The following is a 22299-nucleotide window of genomic DNA, read 5'->3' as shown; positions in this document are numbered from 1 at the left end:
ACCAGTACAGGGAGCTGGCCCTACAGGTGGCGTCGAGGAAGGTTTTCCTGTAGAAGTGGCAGTAAACGAAGAATTGAAAGATGAGAATGAATATGCCAGATGGAGAGGAGGGGAGAGGATGTTCTAGACAGAGCAGCATGAGAGAAGGCCCCAAGGTGGGAAGAAGAAAGCCTCAGGAACTTGTTTGCTTCATTACCTTGTCTGTGTTCTGTTATAACTGTCAACACCTTTGATGAATAACCTTTATTAAATAAGCCCCATGACCCTTATATTTACAGTAATGTCCATTGGTAAAGTACTTTATTGTTTGAAAATCACTGTGCTTTGATATGTTATGATTTATTGAATGTTTTTGGTTCAAATCCTCCAAACCCCTGACCGGGCATCCTATTCATTCACACTAATTTTCTGCTCTGCACCCAGGTTTTTGGACCTAAAATACTGACTCAGGAGCCTAGGAGGATTGAGGACAGTTTTGGGAATGTTGGGGAGGGGGGTCTGGGGCCAAGGGCCAGTTTTGCCTGGCGGTGCAGCTGCCCAACAGTGCCACTCTGGTGCAGAGCAGACATTCATCAGCTTGAAAAGAGAGATGAATTTCTCAGTCTTTGGCTTTGCCTTTGACCCCTTGACAGCTGCACTGATGACTCTGGAAATTTGGCTGCCACCTACAGCCAGCTCTCAGTTACAGAATCAGAGAGCCTGCCAGAGAGTACGGGCAAATACAAACAGGAATCCCTGCAGTGTCAGTTATCTTTCCTTCTCCCTGCACCTCTTCCAAATCCTGTCCCATCACCAGATTACTTAATTTTGAGGGAAACAGGAGGGAAAGCGAGCTGAGTTCGTTTTGTGTTATTTCTTTGTAGTCCAGCTTGGGCCAAGAACAGTGAGCAGGTGGCAGGAGATTTTTCCACATGTGAACATCCCTTGTGTGACTAAAATCTGTTCTTATTTATACTTGGATTATACGGTTTAACTTTGACTTCCCAAGTTACAAACTCTTTGGAGTGAAGACTCAATCATGCTCATTTTTGTAGTCTCCATAGCCTTAACACAGTGCCTGGCCCTAATAGGACCTCTGATTCTTAAATCAATGACTTTTACTGAACTCGTCACCACATTAATAAAGGCCCACGGCTGAGGTCCAGGCTGGAGGACACCTTGGTCCCCATTTGGGGGTTGAATGAGTAGAGCAGGCAGGGGTCACTGTGTCCTAATGGGTTGGGTCCCGGCCTGCGCATGGACTATGGGCCAGCAGGGGGCTCTGAATCTTGGCTAGCGGTCAGTCACAGGCCCTGGCATAGAGGCTAGAGTTTGGGAGGGGGCATGGTATTCCAAGTGAGGGGGGCATGGCAGGCCCTGGCAAGGGAGGCAGTGAATCCCGAGTTGGGGTGTCAGTCCCAAGCCCTGGTGTGGAGACTACAGGCCAGCAGGGGGTGCTGTCTCGGGTGAGAGGGTCAGGACAGGCTCTCAGCCAGCAGGGGAAGCTGAGTCCTGGTTGGGCTCAGATTCAAGCCTTGAGGTGGAGACTCTGGTTCCCCAGCAGAGGATGCCAAGGAGGCTGAGGCAGAGGATGCTGAGTCTGGGGTGGTGACCAACCCCAGGCCCTGGCGTGGAGGCTCCGCGCGGGCACGGGACGCTGAGGCCCCAGGAGCAGGTGGGGGTCGGTCCCTCTCCCCGGCGTGGAGACTCCGGGCCGGCAGGGGGCGCTGCGTCCGGGGCGGGAGGCTCAGAACGGCTCCGGGCCGGCAGGGGGCGCTGGGCTGGCGGCGGCGCGGCGGCAACCCGGCAGGTGGCGCTCTGGCCGCGGGCGGGCGGCGGCGGCGCGGCGCGGCGCTGCGGCCGGCTCGCGGGCCCGGGGAAGCGGCGGCGGCGGCGGGAGCGCAGGAGGCGGAGCGGCGGCGGCGGCGGCGGCGGCGGCGGCGGCGGCGGCGGGAGCGGCGGCGGCCCCAGGCGGGCTGGAGCGCCGCTGGCCGAGCGCACAGGCCGCGGCCCGCGGAGCCCGCCATGCCGGCGCAGGTCTGAGGCGCGGCGAGCCAGGGCCGAGGCGAACGGCGGCCGCGCCGGCCTGTGGCCCCGCAGCGGCCCGTCCCGGGCCCGATGAGCGGCGGCCTCGGCCTCCGGCGCAGCCCGGAAATGTCCGGCAAGATCGAGAAAGCAGGTGAGGCGCGGCGGCCGGCTCGGGGCGGCGGAGCCCGCGACCCGCGGCGCGGCCCCTGCCCTGGGCGGGCGGGCCGGCGGCCGGCCGGGCTCCCCGGGACGCGCGGGCCCGTGGCTGCGCCGGGAGCAGAAGTAAAACCGCCGCCGGGCCTGCTCGGGCGCGTCGCAGCTTCGGCCCCCCGGGCCGTCCCGGGCGGCGGGCCCTGCCGCTCCGCGCTCTCCGGGGCGCACGGCCGGCGGGGCTCGGGGGCCGGGGCCGCGAGGCGGAAGCGGCCGGAGCGCAGGGCCCCGCGGCCGGGCCGGTGGGTGGGTGCGCGCCGCCCGGCCCTCGGCGTGAACTTTCAGACAACGGCTGGGACCGGGCGGGAGCGGCGGCCGCGTGTCCGAGTGGCTGCAGCGCCGGAGCCGAGCCCCGGCGGCGGGCGGTCGTCTTTCAGACGGTGAATAGAGCCGAGCCATAAAATGTGTCATTTCCAGTGAGCCTTGAGTTTAAATTTAACCAGAAGTATCCACTTCGGAGGCTTCAAAGGAAGCAGGCAGGATGTGTCTGGGCATTTTTAGGGCGCGGGCGAGCTTTCCTCTGGAATCAAGCTGAGCTCTGGAAACAGGGCGTGTGGGGAGCCGCTTGGGTTCGGGGTCGATTATAAATCTAGAAGCAAACCTCATCTCTTTGTGTGTTCCTAGAAATCTCGGAGACTTGCCTTGCGGTTACAGGGTTTTGCCTGTACTGGGAATAGAGTCTCCAAGATTCAACTAGGGCGGTGCATCTGGGTCCCAGGGCGTAATTAGCCAGCGACACCTCGCAGGGCGCATCCCTGGTCCAAGGGGAGGGAGGCAGGCAGCCCAGGGCTGCGGTACCCGGAACAGCGCTGTTTGTCATAACCTGAGTACCAGATTAGCTTGGCAGCTGAGTTGTGCAAGGCAGGCTTTTAGGGAGCTGTAAAGGGGGAAGGTTGCACTGATTTTGGAAGTTGCTCATTTCCCAGGTTGACCAGGATCCTTTTCTGAGAAGTGCCTCAGACGTGGACCGAGAAGGCAGCATCACTTGCAGGCTGTGACTTCAGCACAGGAAGAAAATGTTGCTACCCTTTATTGAGGGTTTTTTGTACATCCGGCTCTGTGCTGAGCACCTTAAATGTATTGCTTATTAAATCCTCACAGCTTCTCTGTGAGAGAGAGTGTGGTCCACGTATTTGAGGCTCAGGGGCTCCGTGAGTTCTCGCAGGCTGCCAGGCCAGAGGGCAGCGGGCCAGGCACTGATGCCTGGCTCTCTGACCAGAAGCCTGGGTGCTTCCCTCAGGGGCAGGGCCCTTGGCTTCACGTGCTGTTTCTTGGGTATTTTTCTCACTGTTTTTGAGTACCAGGGCTGGGTCCAGTGACCACAAGTTGCTTTCTTGCACACATGCTCTTCCAGAAATATCTCTGGTTAATCTGTGCCGTGTCTCAGAACGGTTTTGTTGGGAAACTTGGATAGTTTGTTTTAAAAATAGCATTAACGGGGTCTTCTTTAACTATAAGGATAATTGTCAACAATTTGAGAATCATGTGAAAGTAAAAAGAGCTTAACGAAAAGTACCTGTCTCCCCACGAGCTGCCTTCCCAGCTCGGCCCTCTCGGGAGGAGTCGTCAAGTGCGTTCTCTGTTTCCTGGGGAAAGGAATAGGCATAGGTTATCCTTGGGCCTTCCCTGGGTACCCTCCTCTGCCAGGGACTGTAGTCAGTGCAAAAGCGGTGTGTGTCTGCCTTCAGAAGGGCTTATCTGAGGGTGGGAGCCCTAGCATAACCCTGGGCTGCCAGGCACAGGAACAGGAGGCAGGGCTTGTGGGCACAGGTGAGGGGGATGGTCATCAGCTGAGGGGTGGGGAAGGCTCTGGAGAGAGGGCCAGGGTACCCCAGGTGGAGATGGGGGGAGGAGCCTGATCAGGGGGTGTGGGAAGCTCAGGAGGAAGATGCGTTGGTTAGAGACAGCTAAATAAGAAAGTTCTCAGGTTGGCAAGACCAGAGCTCATGCGGGGCTAGCGAGAGGGCCATGCTTCTGGTATAAGGTCTTTTCTTGTGATTCACACACAACTGTCAAGGAAGATTGAGACACTCAGGGGTGAAGGGTATACCTTCCTGGTGGTTTCTGCCAGTCATTATAGGTGGACTTCAGCCTTGCATTTTGATAAGATTTCCTGTTAAGTTTCTGTTGGAATTTTCTAAATGGACCTACCCTTAAGTGACCAGCAGAGTATTTCATTTAAAAGAAAGGTCCTTAAGTGAAGCGGTGACTCCTGTTAGTAAGTGAACAGTCTCTGGTGAAGTATAGCGCCTGACACCCAGGAAACAATCATCGTCCTTAGGTTTTGCTGTTTTCTGTTGACTTGAACCGAGGTGTTGCTACCTGTGTTCATAACCTCTTGCCTCTGAAAATAGGAGCAGTGCTTTCACTTTTTAGGGCTTAAGGAATCCGATGCTTTTGAGTGTGAGAGAAAACTCTGGGCATCCTTTATACCCGAGACCCGCCCATTATTCCATCCTGGTGCCTCTTGCGGGCTGCGGCCTCTTTAGCCTCTGGGGGTGATCTTTTAGAGTCAGTCCTGCTTTTCCACACGTTGACTTACTCAGCAGTGCCTGGCGTGGGTGGGGCCTGTAGGAGGGGTCACGCACACTGCACTCCTGAGGGCCGACCATTTCCTACAGACACAGGGAGCCTAGCTTCAGGTCGGGTTGTCCCCAGTCATCAGCTCTGGGCCCAAGGGGCATCAAGACAGTCTGGGTTCCAGAGGGCGGCAGAGGGTCAACTTGCTGGCTGGTTGGGGCCTGTCCAGTTAGGCTTGGTGGAGAAGGGTTGAACTTGGAGGGCCAGGGAGAATGCTGGGGTGGAGGGGGAGGCCTTCCTGGACTCCTTGCTGTCTTCCAGAGATAATGAGGAGGAGAGTAGCGGGGAGCCAGAAGGATTAGGGAGCTCCCAGGGTGAGCTCCCAGGCAAGTCTGGCAAGAAGAGGCTCTTCCCTCGGAGCGAAGAGGGACTTGTTCTGGAAGACCCACACTGGCAGGAGATGTGTGCAGTGCTCAGAGGGCCCCTCGGGGAACCAGTGAATATGGTTCTGGTTGTTCACGCAGTTCTGGTGGGTCTCCTTTTGCTCGCACTTACTTCCAGCAAATGCACTGAGTGAAGGGAATTCATTTCTTAACCTCTCCAGAGTTTAAACACCTCTCTTGCCTGGTGAGTGGAGGTGACAGACTGGTGGCTGTGGGCTGGATTCAGTCCATAGATGAATTGTGTATGATCCACACATGTTCTTGGAGAAAAAAGAAAGATCTGATGGTCAGTATTTAAAAATCAGGAAATCACTTACAAATCTCAGGTTTCTGGTTGTTTTGAAAAATGAGCAGCTCTGGTAACCCTGAGCCCTTGTTCCTACAGGGCACCTGCAGGCGGGGCCTGCTGCTCCTGCTGCCAGCCACATCACTGATTCCCATTTGGACTGTTGACATTTGAGTTTGCAGCCCTTTCCTTGCAGAAACCGCTCGTGCTTGTTAGCTTTTCACCTGGACTTTGAAATCTGCTCCATTCCTTCATGGATCCATCCCTTAACCCCCTCAGCACTGATTCAGCCCCCACTGCCAGGTGCTGCCCGAGCCTCTGGGGAACCCACTAGGAATGGACTCGGCAGACATCTCGCCATTACACAGGCCTTAACTCTGGCAGTGTGGGGAACGCCAGGGAGGTAACAAGGGGCCACGTGAGACTTACGGTGGGAACTACCTCTGGGAGGGATTGAGATTTAAGATGAGACGTGAAGGGTGAGTCTTAGCTGGACACAGCAGAGGGGGCAGGACACAGGTGGCTTCAGTTTTAACTGACTACTCACCAGAGTCTCAGTTGCTCATTCTCTCAGTTCATTCATCAGTTTATCCTGAACCGTCTAAGGGCTTGGAGTTGTTGTAGTGTTTGGGATATAAGAATGATCCCTGCCTCCCCTTACCATCCTGCTGGGGCAGACAATAAGAGTAGATGCCACAAAGACGCAAATCACGCAGATCTGGGGGTAGGGTGGGGTCTGTTTCCCTGCTGTGTGTTCCCAGCAGGCCACTGGGAGTCTGTCTAGGGATTTCATCATTGCCCGAGCCCTCTGGCCTGCTCTCTAGGCGCCCAGTGGCCTCAGGCTGTTCAGAGGGGCTGCTGAAGTGATGGCAGCCTCACTCGGTGCCCTCACTCGGTGTCCTTTATTCTGAGGACAGAATAAATGTAGCGTCTCTGACTCAGGTGCTGTTTTTCAAATGTGTGAAGGTGCTTTCATTATAAATTAAAAGGGAGACGTTACACTGACTGCATTCATTGTAAATGGTTGTCATTATGTATTTTCTCAGAACAAATAAAAAGTGTGAGTACTGTCACGTGAGGCTGCACCTTTTTTTGGCCTAGGAAAGAGTCCTTGTAGGTCCGCGGTCACTGCATTTTGATCGATTTTAAACTTCTTTCAAGTTTTACACTAACACCCCCCCCCCCCCCCCAGTTATCAGTCTTTGTGTTCAGAATGTATCCAGTCAATAAACACAGCACTCTTATGGCTCCGGCTAGTCATTCCCTCCCTCCCCTCCCTGACACGCACGACACTGAGTCCCTCTTCCTTGGCAAGCACTGTGCCGCCCTGCGGTGGCACAGAGCCCGCGGGAGCCTGGGTCACAGGCCAGGGTAACATCAAAGCGATCTTGAAAATGTCGGCAGTTTGCAGAATGTGTGGATAGCTGACCGCATTTCAGTTGATCCTCACGACCATCCTGAGGGCTAGAGCAGGTCTGCTTATCCCCGTTCTGCCCTTGAGGGCAGCTGAGGCCCAGGGAAGTCTGGGGACTTGTGCGGGGTCACAGCCCTAGTGCAGGGAGGTGGGGGCCCGACCTCAGCTCTGACTCCGGCAGCCCCTTTCTGCCTTTACAGAGCACTGCTTAGAGCGGCCCTCGTTGCTGGAGACACAGTAGCTTTATTTTAATTATTGTTTCATGTTTCTAAGTTTCTTTTTTGGTCTTACCAAAAAAAAAAAAAAAAAAAAAAAAAAGCCAGTTAAGTTCGGGTGGGCCCGATGCAGTCTTCAGGCTACAGATGATGCTAACAACAGTGATACCACCAGCAGTGTTACACGGAGATAAGGCGCAGGCTGAGTCGACCACAGCCACCCCAGGGTTTCCTGGTCTCCTGAGCAGCTGTTGGCAGAGGTGGTTTGAATGGGATTCCTTGTAGCCAGCAGACCCGATAGCAGGCCTGTAAAGATGAGTCATGTGTGAGCTTGCAGAAAAATCATCTCCCAAATTAGCCTGGATTGGAGAACGCCTCAAGCTCAGGGCTGGGCCTTACCTCAGTCCAGCTGAATGTGTTCCCGTTGCCATAATAAGCTGACGCACTGGAAGGAGCAGCGGCCTGGCAGGGCTGCCCGCTCCGCACCCACACAGCCTCAACGGGCGCCCGGCTGCCGGGACAGGTGTTCCTGACTCGTCACCCACCTGACCCCAGAGGCCCCCCTGAGGCTGCTTTACAATTTTAAAAAGACAAAGCAAAACAGTTTGTGAACTGTTAAAGGATCTGTCATCCTAGTTTGAGGTCACTTGCTTTAGACTATTTGATCATTTAGACCAGTGTGACCTTGGGAGATTATTTCCCTTTTCTGGGTCTGTTTTCTCCATCAGTGCCATGAAGGCAGGGGATAGGGGGTTGGGCTCTAAAATTAGTGCTTCCCTGTTTTGCTTTGTTTTAAAGCAGTAGGTCCTTTTTTTATATATAAAAAATGGTAGGCTACCATTACTGGGGAGCTGCTTTGGGCCCCGCCAGTCCTTACTGCTCAGCTGTGGCCCCCAAGGCTCCTCCTTGAGTCCTCCACCGAGCACAGTGTGAAAACCCACTTCCTGGATGCGCTCAGCCTCTTCTACCAAGACCTACTTCCTTTAGACTCTTTGTGCCTCTTCTTCTAGCAGGTAGTAAATTCCATGGGAAGGCCGCAGATAAGCCCTTTGGATAGAATGATACTGTTTCACTCATTCAGAAACCAGAGCCCCAGTTTCCTTTCCGAAAGTTAAAAATCAACAAATACTTTCTTAAATAGACTGTTGGCTCCATGAGGGAGTGGGCCTGTGTGGCCCAGCACGGGGTGGCCTTGGCGGCACTTATAACACAGTGGGTGCTCGGTACCACTTAGTAGTGACTTTAGTTACTGTTCTCATGGGATGAGCCTAGGTTTCTGATTCCAGGTCTCAGAATCAACTCTAAATGGGGCTTCTTCTGGGGTTTGAATTGCCAATTAGGTTGTTTCTTGGTGCATTAGTAGGACCGATACCCTGATGCCAGTAGTTGGGATTATGTGTTACTGTACACCTTGGTCAGTGTTTAGTGATTCTTCTGAAAACTGATGATGAGGCTGCGATCAGATCCTAGAACTCTGTTAAGAGAGCTCTAGATGTGACGAGAGGCGGGGGCGCATGCAACCCCGCTGCCCCGGAGCTGTCATCTGCAGTGACTCTGCCTGGTCCTGGGGGCGCACGGGAACTTCCTGCTCTTAGGCAGTGCTCATTCGCATCCAGCAGTTGTGGTTTTGCCTTTCATTTACAAACCAGGGCACATGCCAGCTCTGCTAGCCCGCCCGTGACAATGGCTGTGCGGTGGGAGGCCCTGCTTGTGCTTGTTTTTTTCACTTGGCCTCTGAGCATTAGTCAGGACTGGCTCCCTGCGCTGTCAGCTGTGTGTTCATGGTGCGACTGTGCGGTGCATGGTGTCTCTGAGGGGCTGGGAGGCAGGTGTGGCGCTCTGCTGGCTCCCCCTTTCCTCTGTGTCAAGGGCTTAAGCCAAGTCTCTCATGCCACTTCTTCCTCGTCTGTGAGTGAAGACGCTGTGGAGAGACTGACCTAAATGGATTAGAAATCTGGTGTCAGATGGTCACAGTTCCTCTTTCTCCCCATTTTTTCTTCCAGGCTGTGATTGGGAAGATAGATGATAGTTCTCTGAACCAGAGTCCTGGCCTGCAGTCTGGACTGCATCTGCCTAAAATACTGCTATTTTCTCATAACAGCTTACACCCTTCGTTTGCATCAGTCCCTTAAAGATGATCTGTCTCCTTGCCTTTCATTGGTTTGCTGGCTCCACACAATTGTTTTACTGCAAATTAAGGTTTGTGATCAGGAAGCTCTGCCCTGCTTTTAAAGCATAGAAGAAATGGAGCTGTCAAACACAGGATGGTATGAGGTGTTTCCCGGGGCTGGGGACAGAAGGGCAGAGTTCAGGCATTTGCTTTCTAGCTTTTCAGAAATGTATGCCACTGGTGTGGACTTGACAGATGTGGCTCCCAGCCGCACACTGTACAGTTTTTTTTTTAATTTACCTTAATTTTTTTGAGGGGTAAGGCAATTAGGTTTATTTATTTATTTTTAGAGGAGGTACTGGGGATTGAACCCAGGACCTCATGCATGCTAAACATGTGCTCTACCACTTGAGCTGCAGCCTCCACCCTATATTGTTAAAAATGGCAACCAGGCATGGTTTTCCTGAGCAGAAGTGTGATGCTTGCAATCTTTAAGAGAAGGAAGGCATAGACATGGAATGAGAGGAGAGGAAGTCCAGGGGAACGTGTTGGCTCCAGTAGCCACTTAGTTGACCCAAAAAACAAGCAAACAAAAAAAACCAACAAAACTTCTGATTTGGAAACAGTGGTTGTATTTATTTGCTGGTTATGGATAATCACATGTGCCGTCTTTCCTTCAAGTGACTGTGAAATAAATAGATGAGTGATTGTGCTTGGGTCATGGATTTAGCTGCTCTCAACCCCTCTTTTCAGTGATAAATACAAATAATAGTAGTAGCTAACATTCACAAGTACTTACCACGTGCTGGTACTAGGCTCTGTTCTGGTCTCCTTTAATCCCCTCAACAGGAGAAAGGTACTATACCCTTCTCATTCTACAGAGGACGAAACTCAGACACAGCTTTTTTTGTGTGCATGGGATCCTAAGCTGCAGAGTAGCTGAGATTTGCCTGTGGTCATACCAAGTTGGGGCCAAGATAAGACTAAAGCCCATTTGCCTAAATCACATTTATCCATATTTTCATTGGCTGTGATGACATTGTTCTCATGGCTGTTGTCACTTGGGTAGAAATGAACCTTCTCGTTTCCAGGGACTTCACCACTGAGGTGGCTGCTACACTAAAAGGGCCACTTAATAATGTTGGAGGGGATGCTTGAGATGACAGGGTCCCCTGGCTGTCCTGCTCCAGCTCACAGGGGGCAGGAAGCCCTGCTTCTTGCTGGGTGACCTTGGGCAAACTGCTTACTGTTTCTGAGTCTCTGGTGCCTGTTTTGTACCCTGATGGGGTGGACAGACCCATCTCAGTGCCCTTCCTAATGCTGATTCTCTGAGTCCAGTCTGCAGCATGAAGAGGGGGATGGGATGTATTGGGGTTGTTTTGTGGGGTTTTTATGACACTGGTGTTGCATGGCACGTAACTGATCGTCATCATGATAAAACTTAATCTTTTGTAGCTTTCAGAACACTTTTACAGGCATTGGGTTTTGTTTTTTGTTTTCTGGGGATTTTTTGCTGTTGTTTTAGGTTTTGTTTGCCTGTCTGTTTTATTATTATAAGGTGTCAGAGTTAACATGGCATTTTTCCCCAGTGAGAAGGATGACCGCTAACCATTGTTGAGTGCGTCCTGTGGGGCTGGGCCGTGTGCTAGGAGTTTTACCTTCTGATACCTGTTGATGTAATTAGTTCTACTGTTGTAAAGAGAGAAATGGCAAATGTTGTGCCATTTAACAGTTGAGGAAAGGGAGACAGGAAAAGGGGAAGTAACTTGCCAGGGTCACGTGTTCGATGAGAGGTAGGGCTAGTTGGGGAACTTGGGTTTCACTCATCACTTCTCTTCCCTGCCCCACTGTGTGCTCCCGGCCCCACCGAGAGTCTGGATCTAGGGTCTCCTGCTCCCCACAACAGAGCCACAGGGAGGCTGGCTGACAGGCCCTGTCATTGTCATTGGTTGGAACCTGCCCTGGGATTCCCCTGGGGCTTCCCAGCCTCTCCGCAGGACTGTTAACGTGGCTTCACATCTGCCTACAGATTTATGAAGCAGTTTCTGGTTTCTGAGTTATAGAGGTAGCTTAAAAAACATTTGCCGAAAACGTTGCAGTGGAATCTACTTTGGATATAAACAGTGGGGAGTGGCCCTTAGATGACATAGCTCTCCCCACCCACCTACACACTCACCCACCCACACACTCACCCACCCATCCATTCAGCCAGACACCACCCCTCCCACTCACTCACCCACTCACCCACCCCTGACTCCTCCCCCACGCCCACTCATACATCTGTTCAGCACCTCACCATCCATACAACATTGGCTGAGTGCTCGGTGTCCAGCAGCCAGCCAAGGCAGTGGCTGGCACTGAGAAGTTTGGAGGCATCTGTGCCCTTAGGGAGTGGACAATCCGGCCACCACCTGGGCTACATGCAGAGGACTTTTGACCTAGGCTTTCGTACTTAACACTCATCCACATTGCAGGCAGCATGAGCCTGGGCTAGAGGTCCAAAGACCTGCTTCGTGACCCCTGGGTCCGCACAGTGCGCAGCTCAGTGTCCCTCAGAGCCCCCAGTCTCCCTCTCTGTGAAGTGGGAGGGGGGCTCATGGAGCAGTGACTGGGAGTACGGGCTTCCACTGAGCCCTGGAACTGTGGTTTTGGATCCCCACTCTCCCACGGAACCGTAGGATCTTGGGCAAGTCACTTTGCCTGACAAGTGTCAGTTCCTTACCTGTAAAATGGAATAAAAAATCCTAACAGTGCCTACCCTGTGGTGTTGAGAGGGGATCAAATGAGCTGATGCGTATAGAGCCCTTGAGGGAGCCTTGACACAAGAAACATTAACTTTCGATCTACCTCATGTTCCCTTCTGCTCTAAAATGACCATTTCCTTTCAATGGTCTTATAGTAAGTGAAGTTCAGACCTCAGCACTCACAGAAGGGGAGGTCTCTGGCTATCGCGTGTGTCTGTGTCTCTGTGTGTCTGTCCACCTCTCTCTCTCTCAGAAGTTGAACTCCAGGGAATAGGTTTTTACAGCTAAGTTACAAACCTCCAAAGAAATCACGTACAGGAAGAGTAGATGGCATTTCATTTCAACTACACATGTGGCCCCAGCACGTGTAGTAGGTGGAGGAAAGTCCTGATCATATTCTTTTGTGAGTCTGTCTAAACGGAATGGCCCTGGCAAGGCCCTGTGCTCGGGCAGCGGCTTATCTCAGAGCCAGAACGGGGCTGGTCACCAGTAGGTTATGTTCTGGCTCCATCCCAGGAAACACCACCTCAGTTTCCCGGGGTGACTCTTAGGATTAACTAAACCATCTTTGTTCATCACTGAAGATGAAATGATCACAAGACATTGCCTTTGTTTAGTGACAGCTGAAACACCACAAGCCATTTCAAGATCCTTGTGTTCCAGCAACTTACAAATTGCATTGAACGCCACAAGTGGTATGGTTTCATATCCTTTATTTCCCTTCCTTGGTGAGTTTTCTCAGTTAAGGTGAATTCAGAAATCCTAATGTATTGTTCTGAGTCTTCTTAGTTGTGCTCTCCCGAGCCTTTCTGATCAATGAGAGTAAACGTGTGTAGTCTGCTTACGGGTTTGTCAGTGCAGCTGGCCCCAAAGCACAGGGCTGTTTGCAGAGACCAAAGCCCAGTCAACTGTTTTCACTTTCTTTAATCATTTGGTCCTGGAGCTAAAGAACTTCTCACTTAATTAGCATAACCACACTAATTTGTGCTTCTGCCTCAGCTTGTCAAGAGTACCTTACAAATATTAATTCTCTGAGCTCATCAGAAAAGCAAAGGCTTAGATCAAAAGCATGCTTTCCTGCATGAGCTGTCTTTAGTTTTGTTTGTTTTTTTTCCTGTTTATGGGGCGCTGTCTATTAATTACCCTAAATGTGCAGGGTTGTAGAACGAAGTTTTTATATTTGATCAAGATAGGAATTGAACTAGGGACCTGGACTGCATTTCAGGCCTGTGTTTCAGAGAGCTTATAGAACCATGGTCTCAGCTTCATAGTGAAATGCACCCACTACCCAGGAAGTCACGTAGCCTGAAGTCATCAGGGGAACGTGAGTCACTGTCACCAGGAATGTGTGGAACTGTGGCATCTTTGGACAATGGTGAGAGAACCAGGCTGAGTGTCTGGAGCCTTCCTTTCTGGCCTCACACAGTCACACATCTGCTGTGTCCTCTGGGGCAGGCCCCAGTCCCTCTGTAGACCTTAAACAGGAGCAGTGGATCATAAGTCCCACTGAGGATCTGATGGAAGCTTTGTGGTCCTGTCCCCAGGGAGAAAGATTATATGTGGACATGATTCTACCAACCCTAAATTCCTGCTACTATATGATAAATAATAATTTGCAAACACTTCAGGTCTTGGAGAGATGGAATGGCATCTTGGATATCTGAATAATCAGCACTTGGTTTCTCCTAGTTCAGTCAGACTTGGGTTCAAGGGACAGTCAATAACTAGACATTTCTGGAGTTTTGTAAGGATTCCATGAGCTGATGCTTGTAAGCTGCTCAGCATTATGCCTGTGTAGATAAAAGGAGAAACCTTTCCCCTTCTGCATAAGAATTTCTTAAAATTTTACATATAGTAAAATTGAACTTTTGGGGAGTGTACAGTTCTCTGAGTTTTAACTCATCTGTAGGTTTTTGTAACCACTACCACAATCAGGATTGGGAAAAATTCTATCACTTCAGGGGAAAAAAAGAAAAAACTTCTTGCTGACCCTTTGTCATCAAACCCCTCCTCTGTCTCTGGCTCCTGGCAACAATCCATCTGTTTTCCATCCCATAGTTTTGTCTTTTCTAGAATTTCATATGATATGTCACTTCTGGAAGTGAGCTGCTTTTCCTCAGCGTACTGCCTGTGAGATTCATGAAGGTTTTGTTTTTGTCAGTAGTTTATTCTTTTTTATCACTCAGTATTATTTCATTATATGGACACAATCAGTGTTTGCATAGAATTTAACTTCAGTTAACTAGTTCCGTTTTCTGGTAATAGATAAAGATGGTATTTGATCAACACAAAAATCAAACAACCCAATTTAAAAACTTGAGTCGACATCTCCAAAGAAGATATGCAAGTGGCCAGTAAGCACATGAAAAGATGCTCAGCAGCACTGAGCCCCGGGGAAGTGCATGTCAGAACTGCAGGGAGCTGGCCCCTCACGCTCGTTAGCACACCTGCTCTCAAAAAATCAGAAAATAGCAAGTGTTGGCAAGGATGTGTAGAAATGGGAGCTCTTATGCATTGTTAGCAGGAATGTAAAATGGTGCAGCCACTATGGAAACCAGTGGTGATTCCTCAAAAAATTAAAAGTAGAATTATCAGGGAGGAGAATATAGCTCAGTGGTAGAGTGCGTGCTTAGCATGCTTGAGGTTCTGGGTTCAATCCCCAGTACTTCCGTTAAAAATAGAATTGTCATATAATTCAGCAGTTCCACTTCTGAGTATATACCCAAAAGAAACGAAAGAAGGGACTCAAAAAAGTTATTTGTATACCCAGTTTCATGGCAGCATTATTAACGATAGCCGAAAGGTGTCCGTTGTAGGATGATGGATAGACGAGATATGGTATATGCACCCAATGGAACATCAGCCTGCCTTAAAAAAGAAAGACACTCTGACACACGTTTCAGCGTGGATGAGCCTTGAAGACATTATGCTAAGCGAGATGAGTCTGACACGAAAGGACAGATACCGTATGACTACACTTGTGTGAGGTACCTAAGAGGAACCAAATTATAGAGACAGGAACTAAGTGGAGTGGTGGTTGCCGGGGCTGGGGAAGGGAGAATGGGGAGTTACTGTTGAACATTTAATTAATGTTTGAGTTCAGTTTTACGAGATGAAAAGAGTTCTGTGACTGGATGGTGGTGGTAGCGTCACAATAGTGTGAGTGTGCTTATTATCATTGAACTGTACACTTAAAATGGTTACGATGGTAAATTTTATGTACATTTCACCACAGTATTTTTTTTGTAAAAAAAAACTGGATACCAAATATTTTTCAATATTTATATAATTACTATTAAGTATTTTATAAGTTACATCAAAACATTTAAAAAATGATGGCATATGATAACTGTATTACTAGGAAACAGTGGTTTTGGTAAAATGACCTCTGGTTTAATTAATTACATCTGGGCTGAGAGGCACTGTAGATGGACTGTAAACACCTGGTGGGACGTGACACTTTGGGCTCCCTGAGTGCAGTGACTCTTGTAATTGGGCTGCTTCTCCAGGGAGCCTGTCCAATGAGAGATGCTGGCTCTTGAGGGGCAGGAAGCTTTTAGGCCAGGGTGAATCCCCACCCAGGGGATGTGGAGCTCCTCAGCTGTGCTGCACTCCTTCAGGGACCCTTGCAGAGGGGACTGTCCAGTGCTGCCCTCCAGCAACTTTTGGTTCCCATCCTTTATTGGTCTGAGTAGATCGGTGCCAGAAGTGGAATGGAAGTCCCTGGGCCTAAACGTCTAGTTGAGCCCCAGACCCTGGTGGTGGTGTAGCCTGGCAAACAGTGAGTGCTCTGTGCGTGTCAACTGTTAATACAGATTCTCACAAGCTCCTCAGTGGCTTCCATCTGAGATTCCGCCTGAATACCATTGTCGGCACTTACTCTGAGTTGACAACACAGATGGCATTAACTCCAGCCTTGTTTGGCAGGATTCCAGGCTATCGGCCACAATCATGAGAAGGTATCACGGACTTGGGGGAGGGGAAGAGAGAGGACGATCTATGCAGAAGCAAGATCAAGGCTTTCTCTAAGAATTCAAAGGCTGTGAAGACCCTGTTAGATGGAATGGTGCCCCCACTTGGGAGTTGTCGCCTCAAGATTGTTGCGATAAGGTCCCTGCCTCCATGAGCACCATTAGCACATCTCTCTATATGACTCTGGGCCATTACTGTGTTTTTTTGATACTATGGCATCAACACCTAAGACATATTACTGATTTAGTAACACTTTAAGGAAACAAAAATAAAAATACACTAGCAGGGTTGATTATAAAATAACACACCCTGATTTCTAAAGTTAAACTGTGAAGAAGTATACATTTTAGAATCAAGGAAATACAACATGAAGCATTGATTCATTCTTTCAGCTGGTTTCTTGAGCACCTACTGTCTACAGTTCGTGATGCATAAGCCAGGCTCCTGCTCGTGTGGTGCTCACTGTGATTGGTCCAGGTCTCCCCTCCAAGCCACGTCTAGCCTTTGAGGATTCAGACCCTGGAGTTCGCTTATAAATGTAGCTCTAGTCTAGACTCACAGTTAGATGTCTGGACACCAGAGGAAAATTACTTTGAGGATCACTGGGCTCATGCAGACATGGCAGATGGGGTATGATCACACATCCCGGCTCACACCTGCTGTCCTGGCATAATTATTGATAGCACCCTCCCTGTCACTTTTAAAGTGTCCTTATTTGGATGGGAAAACACTGAGGGAGGAATCGTTTACAGTTACTGAGTTCCACACGTTTGTGTTGGAGAGGGTCTTGGTTTTGCAGTGAGAGAACTATTTCAGAAGTGTGGCCTGTTTCAAGGCAGGATCAAGCCCATAGAGTCCACAGGAGGGTCAGCTGAATTTGGTTTTGGTCCCGTTCTCCCCATGGGCATCTGCCACTTCGCGTGTTCCAATCACTCAGTTCCTGGAAGCATCAAAATCTGGGACAGTTTGGTTTAAAAAACAATAAAGATGTACAGACAACAACCAGAACATGTTTTCCTCATGATAAAAATTAGATTAACCAGATCTTAAATTCATATTCTTTGGAACGATTGGAAAGGATATTAGTGTTTGTGTCAAGTCTTACAGAGAAAGTTGGAAAAATAATCATATAGGAACAGTAATCTGGTTAAGTTGGACAGAGATTTGTTTTTCCTATTGCTATAGAAAGGAGTATGGGGATTGAATTCTTGGAAGAAGTTGCCTTTTGATTCATGTATTACATTCGATGTTTAAAGAAAACAGCCAGAAAGACAGGAAGCTCTGTGTTTATGACAGATGGGTAGCTTGCGGCCTGTTTTATTAGCAGGTATTGATGACCGGATCATCTGGGTCAGGTGGTCCCTCTCCTGAGGACCTCCTGGGTAGCCCCGAATGCTGCCTGCCTTCTCCAGTAGGTCTCACATTTTAGCATCTGGAGGTTGCTGCGCTCCAGCCCTTAGCCTCTGACGCAGTAGGTCTGCAGTTGGGCTGAGAATTGGCATTTCTAACAAGTTCCCAGGTAGTGCTGCTGCTGCTGGGGGCAGGGCAGTGGGGGGTACTGTGTGGTCACTGCTTAGAGTTTAGTATGGAGGGGAATGGAGAGGCTCCTAGCGATCTGACCTAAAAAGTTGCCTTTGGAGGAGGAGGGATATAAAAAAAAAGCTTCTGTGCCCTGATGCCCAGAGCTGTGCTGCATGTGTTTAATCCTCTCAGCAGCACTGCAGGGAGGTATAGTGGCTTCATTTTACAGATGAGAAAAGTGAGGCCCACAGAGGTTTATGTGACTTGCCCAGGTGGCGCATGGAACAGCTGGGTTGCAGCCATTGCCCGGTACTGAAACAAACCCTTGTAAAATGGCTAAGTGGCAGAGACATCACAGACTGAAGAAGATTCTAATAATACAAGCACAGGTGAACCACAGGGGAACGACAGTGTTCACATTTCTTCTGCTTCCAGTATACGGTGTTATCAGCAGTCTGATGAGATGGAAAGCCGTGAGCTAATTAGCTCTGACGAGAAGATGCCGGAAGATTGGTGGTTGTGAAGAAAGCACTGATGAATCTCACACTGAGTATATAGTGTGCCTTGGGGTATTCGCTAGTCAACTGGTTTGATATATTGGTCATCATGATTAGCAAGACAGTGTAAAACTAAGCGTCTTGGACTTGAAGACCAAACTCTAAAATTTAAATTATGTTTAAAGTCACACAGTGGTCGCTTTGGTATTTAAAAGCATTGTGGTAAAGGTGACCGGCATCTTCTGACTGTCTTCATGTGTAAGTGTTGCGGGAACATGCAGACACATCCATCTCAGCCCTCCTTTTCTGCGTCCTCTCCAGCTTCCACACTCTCAATTTTGGAACATCCTAGAGCTAAATCCTCCAGTCTCTTCCTAGGCAATCTGGTCCCATGTCTTTAAATGCCATCTAAATACTGGCCATTCCCATATGTGTATTTCCTGCCCCTAACTCTTCCCTGACCTGCAGACTTAACATTTCCACTTGGATGTCTTGTAAGCATCAGATTCGATGTGCCTAAACCAGAGCTCTTGGTCCACATCTTTACCTCCCGCCTAACTGGCTCCTCCTGGGCTGCCCGTCACGGTAAATGATGCCTTTTTGACCTAGTTGTTCAGGCTCAGAAACCTTGGAGTCGTCTCTGACTCCTCTCTCATAGCCCACATCCCACCCATCAGTAGGTCCTCTCGGGCTTACTTCAAGTATGTCCTGACTCCAGTCACTCTTACCACCTCCTCTGCTGTCACTCACTTCAGGCCACCGACATCTCTCCCGGCACTGCCATGGTGCCCTCCTGACTGACTTCTTGGTTTCCCCTGTCACCTCACAATCATCCAGTCTTCATTCAACAGCCAGAGTGTCAATTACATCAGCTCAGGCCTGATCACGATTGTCCAATGGCTTCGCATTACACTGTGAATAAAATCCAAAGTCCTTGCCAAGGCCTGTGTGTGGGACCCTGTACTCTGCCCCTGGCTCACTCTTACCACTGTCCCCTGCTGCTCTGTACCAGCCACTTAGGCTTTTGAGCTTTTCCTTCGAGTGTTCTTGGCACATACCAAGCACACTCCTGCCTCGGACCTCTGCACTGGCTCTTCCCTCTTCCCGGGACGTGCATCCCCAGGTACTGGGGTCAGAAGCCTGGCTTCAAATGCTGCTTCCACCCTTTGCTAGTTATGTGACCTTGGGAAAGTTGCTCACCCTTCCTCCTCTTAAAAGCCAGTTTTCTCATTAATAAAATGGAGCCAGTCGTGGTTGTGAGTTCACACACAGGAAGCACTTAGACCATGAGAACTTGGGAAACATGAGCTGTCCGTCTGGGTGCATGTTTGCGCCCTAACTCCTTCAGGTCTCTGTTCACATGGCACCCCAGGGAGGGTCTGAAGTAGCACTCCCATCACTTGATTGCCTCACTGTCCCCTAACCCTGCCTTTTTTCTTTTTTAATACAGTGCTTATTTGCTTCTTTTTTATGATCTTCTCTCTTAGGAGGTAAACTCCATGTCAGCTGCCGTTTCACCAGAGCTCAGGAGGGTGCCTGGCGCACAGTTCAAGCCCACTACTTCTTGTTGAGTAAGTGGGTGAAAGCACCTGTTGGGGATGGGCTCAGCTTCTTAATGGAGGCGGCTGTGCGTCTTCCAAAGTTTAGAGAGTGTTAACTGAGTGCATGGCAGTGACTCCCCACCCGGGTCCAGGTCAGGGTGGAGCCATAGTCAGTCAGTTGCTCAGTCAAGTCGGGTGACTGTCTCTGGAAGTGGGAGCTATACAGGGCAAGAGACAACAGGTAAGTGGGCAAGAGGAAGGTGATGGGAGCCTTTCCCCAGCAAGGGCATTGCCTTTTCTGACCTGTCGTGTTCCAGGCAAAGCAGAGAGTGTGGGTCCCCTGGATGGTTGCCAGCTGAGAGTCTGCTGGATGTTGACTGTTCGGTTTCGTTTGCTTCACTGAGGAGGAGAGGGGTGAGATTTGGGGCAGGCACGCAGGTGGGCATGAGAGGGTTCATGCGTGGTGTTCAAAGGTGGGAAGATAGTTGGGGGCTGGGCTCCCAAAGGCCTCCAACGCCATTCCAGACACTTGAGGCTTCCTCCTTTAGGTATTCTGAGGAGCATCAAAAGTTTAAAAAGTGTTCTCCATACATACTTAGACTTTCCCTCAAGTATTCCGAATATCATGAAATAAGTGGCAGAGGAGAAATTTACCATTTTTGTTCACTTAAAAAATAGCTGCTTTCTCTCATTTCCAAGTGGAATTGATAAAACTGGGGTATGAACTTTCTCCCTTTCATGCCCCACAGGCTAGTTCCTGGCCCAGTCCTGGCTTTAAAAAGAACAACAAATAAACAGCTTCTTTGAAAGTCTAGATGCTGAGTTAGCAGCGAGGGCTCTGCCTTGATTACCCCTCCTTTAGTGAACCAGCATCATCTACCGGGGGCCATGAAACCCCAGAAGCTTTCTTGTGGGAATGCCTTGGAATCGGGCGTTCTGATCCCCTGGTATTTTGCTGGTTAGGTCGGACCCCAAGAAAGATGGGCTGGCGGACTTTACAGTTCATTTCTGTGGAGTGTCACTTCTAGGCCTGCCTAGACAAGAGACAGAGCAGCCTTGTTTGAGATACAGTGTCAATACTCAGTGAGGATTAGCACTTTGTTGTTGTTGACACACCCCTGCCAAAAGTAAGGCAGCTGGCTTCCGTGGAAAAACACCAGACTGGGAGTCTGTGATTTGGGTTCTCTGGCCATCTGTGAAACCTTGGAGAAGTGTCTTTCCCTCAAAATGACGACCTCAGTTTCCTCATTTTGGAATGAAGAGGTCGGACTAGCTCTGTGGATCTTAACCTTCTGGAACTTGTAAGACTTTAATGAAAGCTGTGGACTTCTCTTCCCAGAAAAATGAACACATGTGGTTTGGCCAACGCTTTCACGAGATGAAACCCTGGACCTATAAGGCTCTGCCGCATCTGACCCCCACCCACCTCCCCCTGTTCACATACCTCCAGCAGCACAGGGCCTTTGCACATGCTGCGCCTGTCCAGAATGCTCTTCACATGTTTGCTTGGTCAGCTCCCGCTCATCCTTTAGGGCTCATCTTTCCCTGAGCTCCCAGATTAGATTAGGTCACCCTGCTAGACATGCTTCCCCTCCCCTGAACTTCTCAGCACTGATCACAGTGGTAATTAAGTGATTCTTTGCTCGTGTTGTCTGACTCTCCCTAAGCACCGTGTTGGTATTTGTTGGATGAATCTGAGGCCACTGAGGCTGTGACATTCTGAGACTGATCTGTGAGTGTGCAAGTGTGTCGTAAGACAACCTCGGTCTGTTTCCTGTGACACACTACTCAAAATGTGCCTTTGCCTTCGGTGATTTCCTTGGCACCGGGCAGGAATGTCACTTCAGAGCAGGACCTAGCACGCCCAGAAAACTAGCTCCCAGACTTTCTGCCTCAGTGCTCTGCTGGCCTGACCTCCAGGCTGCTCATTCCCCTTTGTTTATGCTGTAAACTGAGCTGGAACTCCCACTTTGGAACATTCCCACAGTGCTTGGCGCTTCCTTGTATTGTTGTATTCTTCTCTGGAGGGGAAGTGACCAACATCAGACTTTCCTCCCAGCAGACAAATTCCATGCGCAAAGCTTCATGTCAGCTACTGGGCACCCGCTGGAGAGCCCAGCTTCCGTCTCCCTGCCTCTTGGGGCGGGGGCGGGGGTGAGCGTGCAGCCGCTGGCCTTCCCCGTCTAGGCCGTGATTTCTGCCTACATCTCCCTTGTGAAGTGAGCAGTGCCTGGCAGGATCCCTGACGCAGGTTTCTTCTCAATCCAGTTGCATCTTGCGTCGGGGAGAGGGCTCTGTAAAATGTTTCAAACTTCAGTAACCACAATATGACCTCCCTGATTTGTGTCGCTTTCCGCAATCAAAAAATTATCTGATACAAACGTCTGTAAGTGAAATTTTACTTGCATAAGAGAACAAGTTATTTACCAGAATGTTGTAGCGAATCTTACTGTGATATGGGGGAAAAGTCCCTTGTGAGGGTGAATAATTTTTCTTTAACATATTGTCCCTTAAGCTGGATATTCATAGATAATAAAATAATAAAAACAGCAACAGTAACTGTTAAGAGTATCTACTATGTGCCAAGCGCCTTTGAAACAACACATCTAAGCTTTAGACTGCCCTAGGAGGTAGGCCGCATTGGTGAAAAAAATCAGGTCTGGGGAAGTTACGTTCTTATCTCAAAGTCGCCCAGCTGGGAGGTGCACGCGACATGGAGACACAGTACTGACCGTGCGGTGAGCTTTCCACCTCTGGTGGCATCTCACTTTTGATTCATCTCATCCGTTAGATCCCGCGTTGTCTCCCTAAGGTGTGGA

At 49.9% G+C, this 22299-nt stretch overlaps 1 protein-coding gene across 4 annotated transcripts in view; it reads left to right on the top strand.

Moving 5' to 3' along the window:
* Positions 1-1999: 1999 nt before the first annotated feature.
* RAPGEF1 (Rap guanine nucleotide exchange factor 1) overlaps positions 2000-22299 on the top strand; it is a 128342-nt gene continuing 108042 nt past the window's right edge. For 2 of the 4 annotated variants that reach the window (XM_064490634.1, XM_031450747.2), the window contains exon 1: positions 2000-2158. In XM_064490634.1, coding sequence (XP_064346704.1) covers positions 2098-2158 — 61 coding nt within the window. In that variant the 5' untranslated portion in view covers positions 2000-2097. The remainder of the gene's footprint in view (positions 2159-22299) is intronic. The other 2 variants (XM_064490636.1, XM_064490635.1) reach the window with 1 other exon arrangement.

Source organism: Camelus dromedarius, chromosome 10 (assembly GCF_036321535.1).
Source record: "Camelus dromedarius isolate mCamDro1 chromosome 10, mCamDro1.pat, whole genome shotgun sequence".
In the NCBI taxonomy this organism is placed as follows: Eukaryota; Metazoa; Chordata; class Mammalia; order Artiodactyla; family Camelidae; genus Camelus; species Camelus dromedarius.
This window is presented reverse-complemented; position numbering and strand designations above follow the sequence as displayed.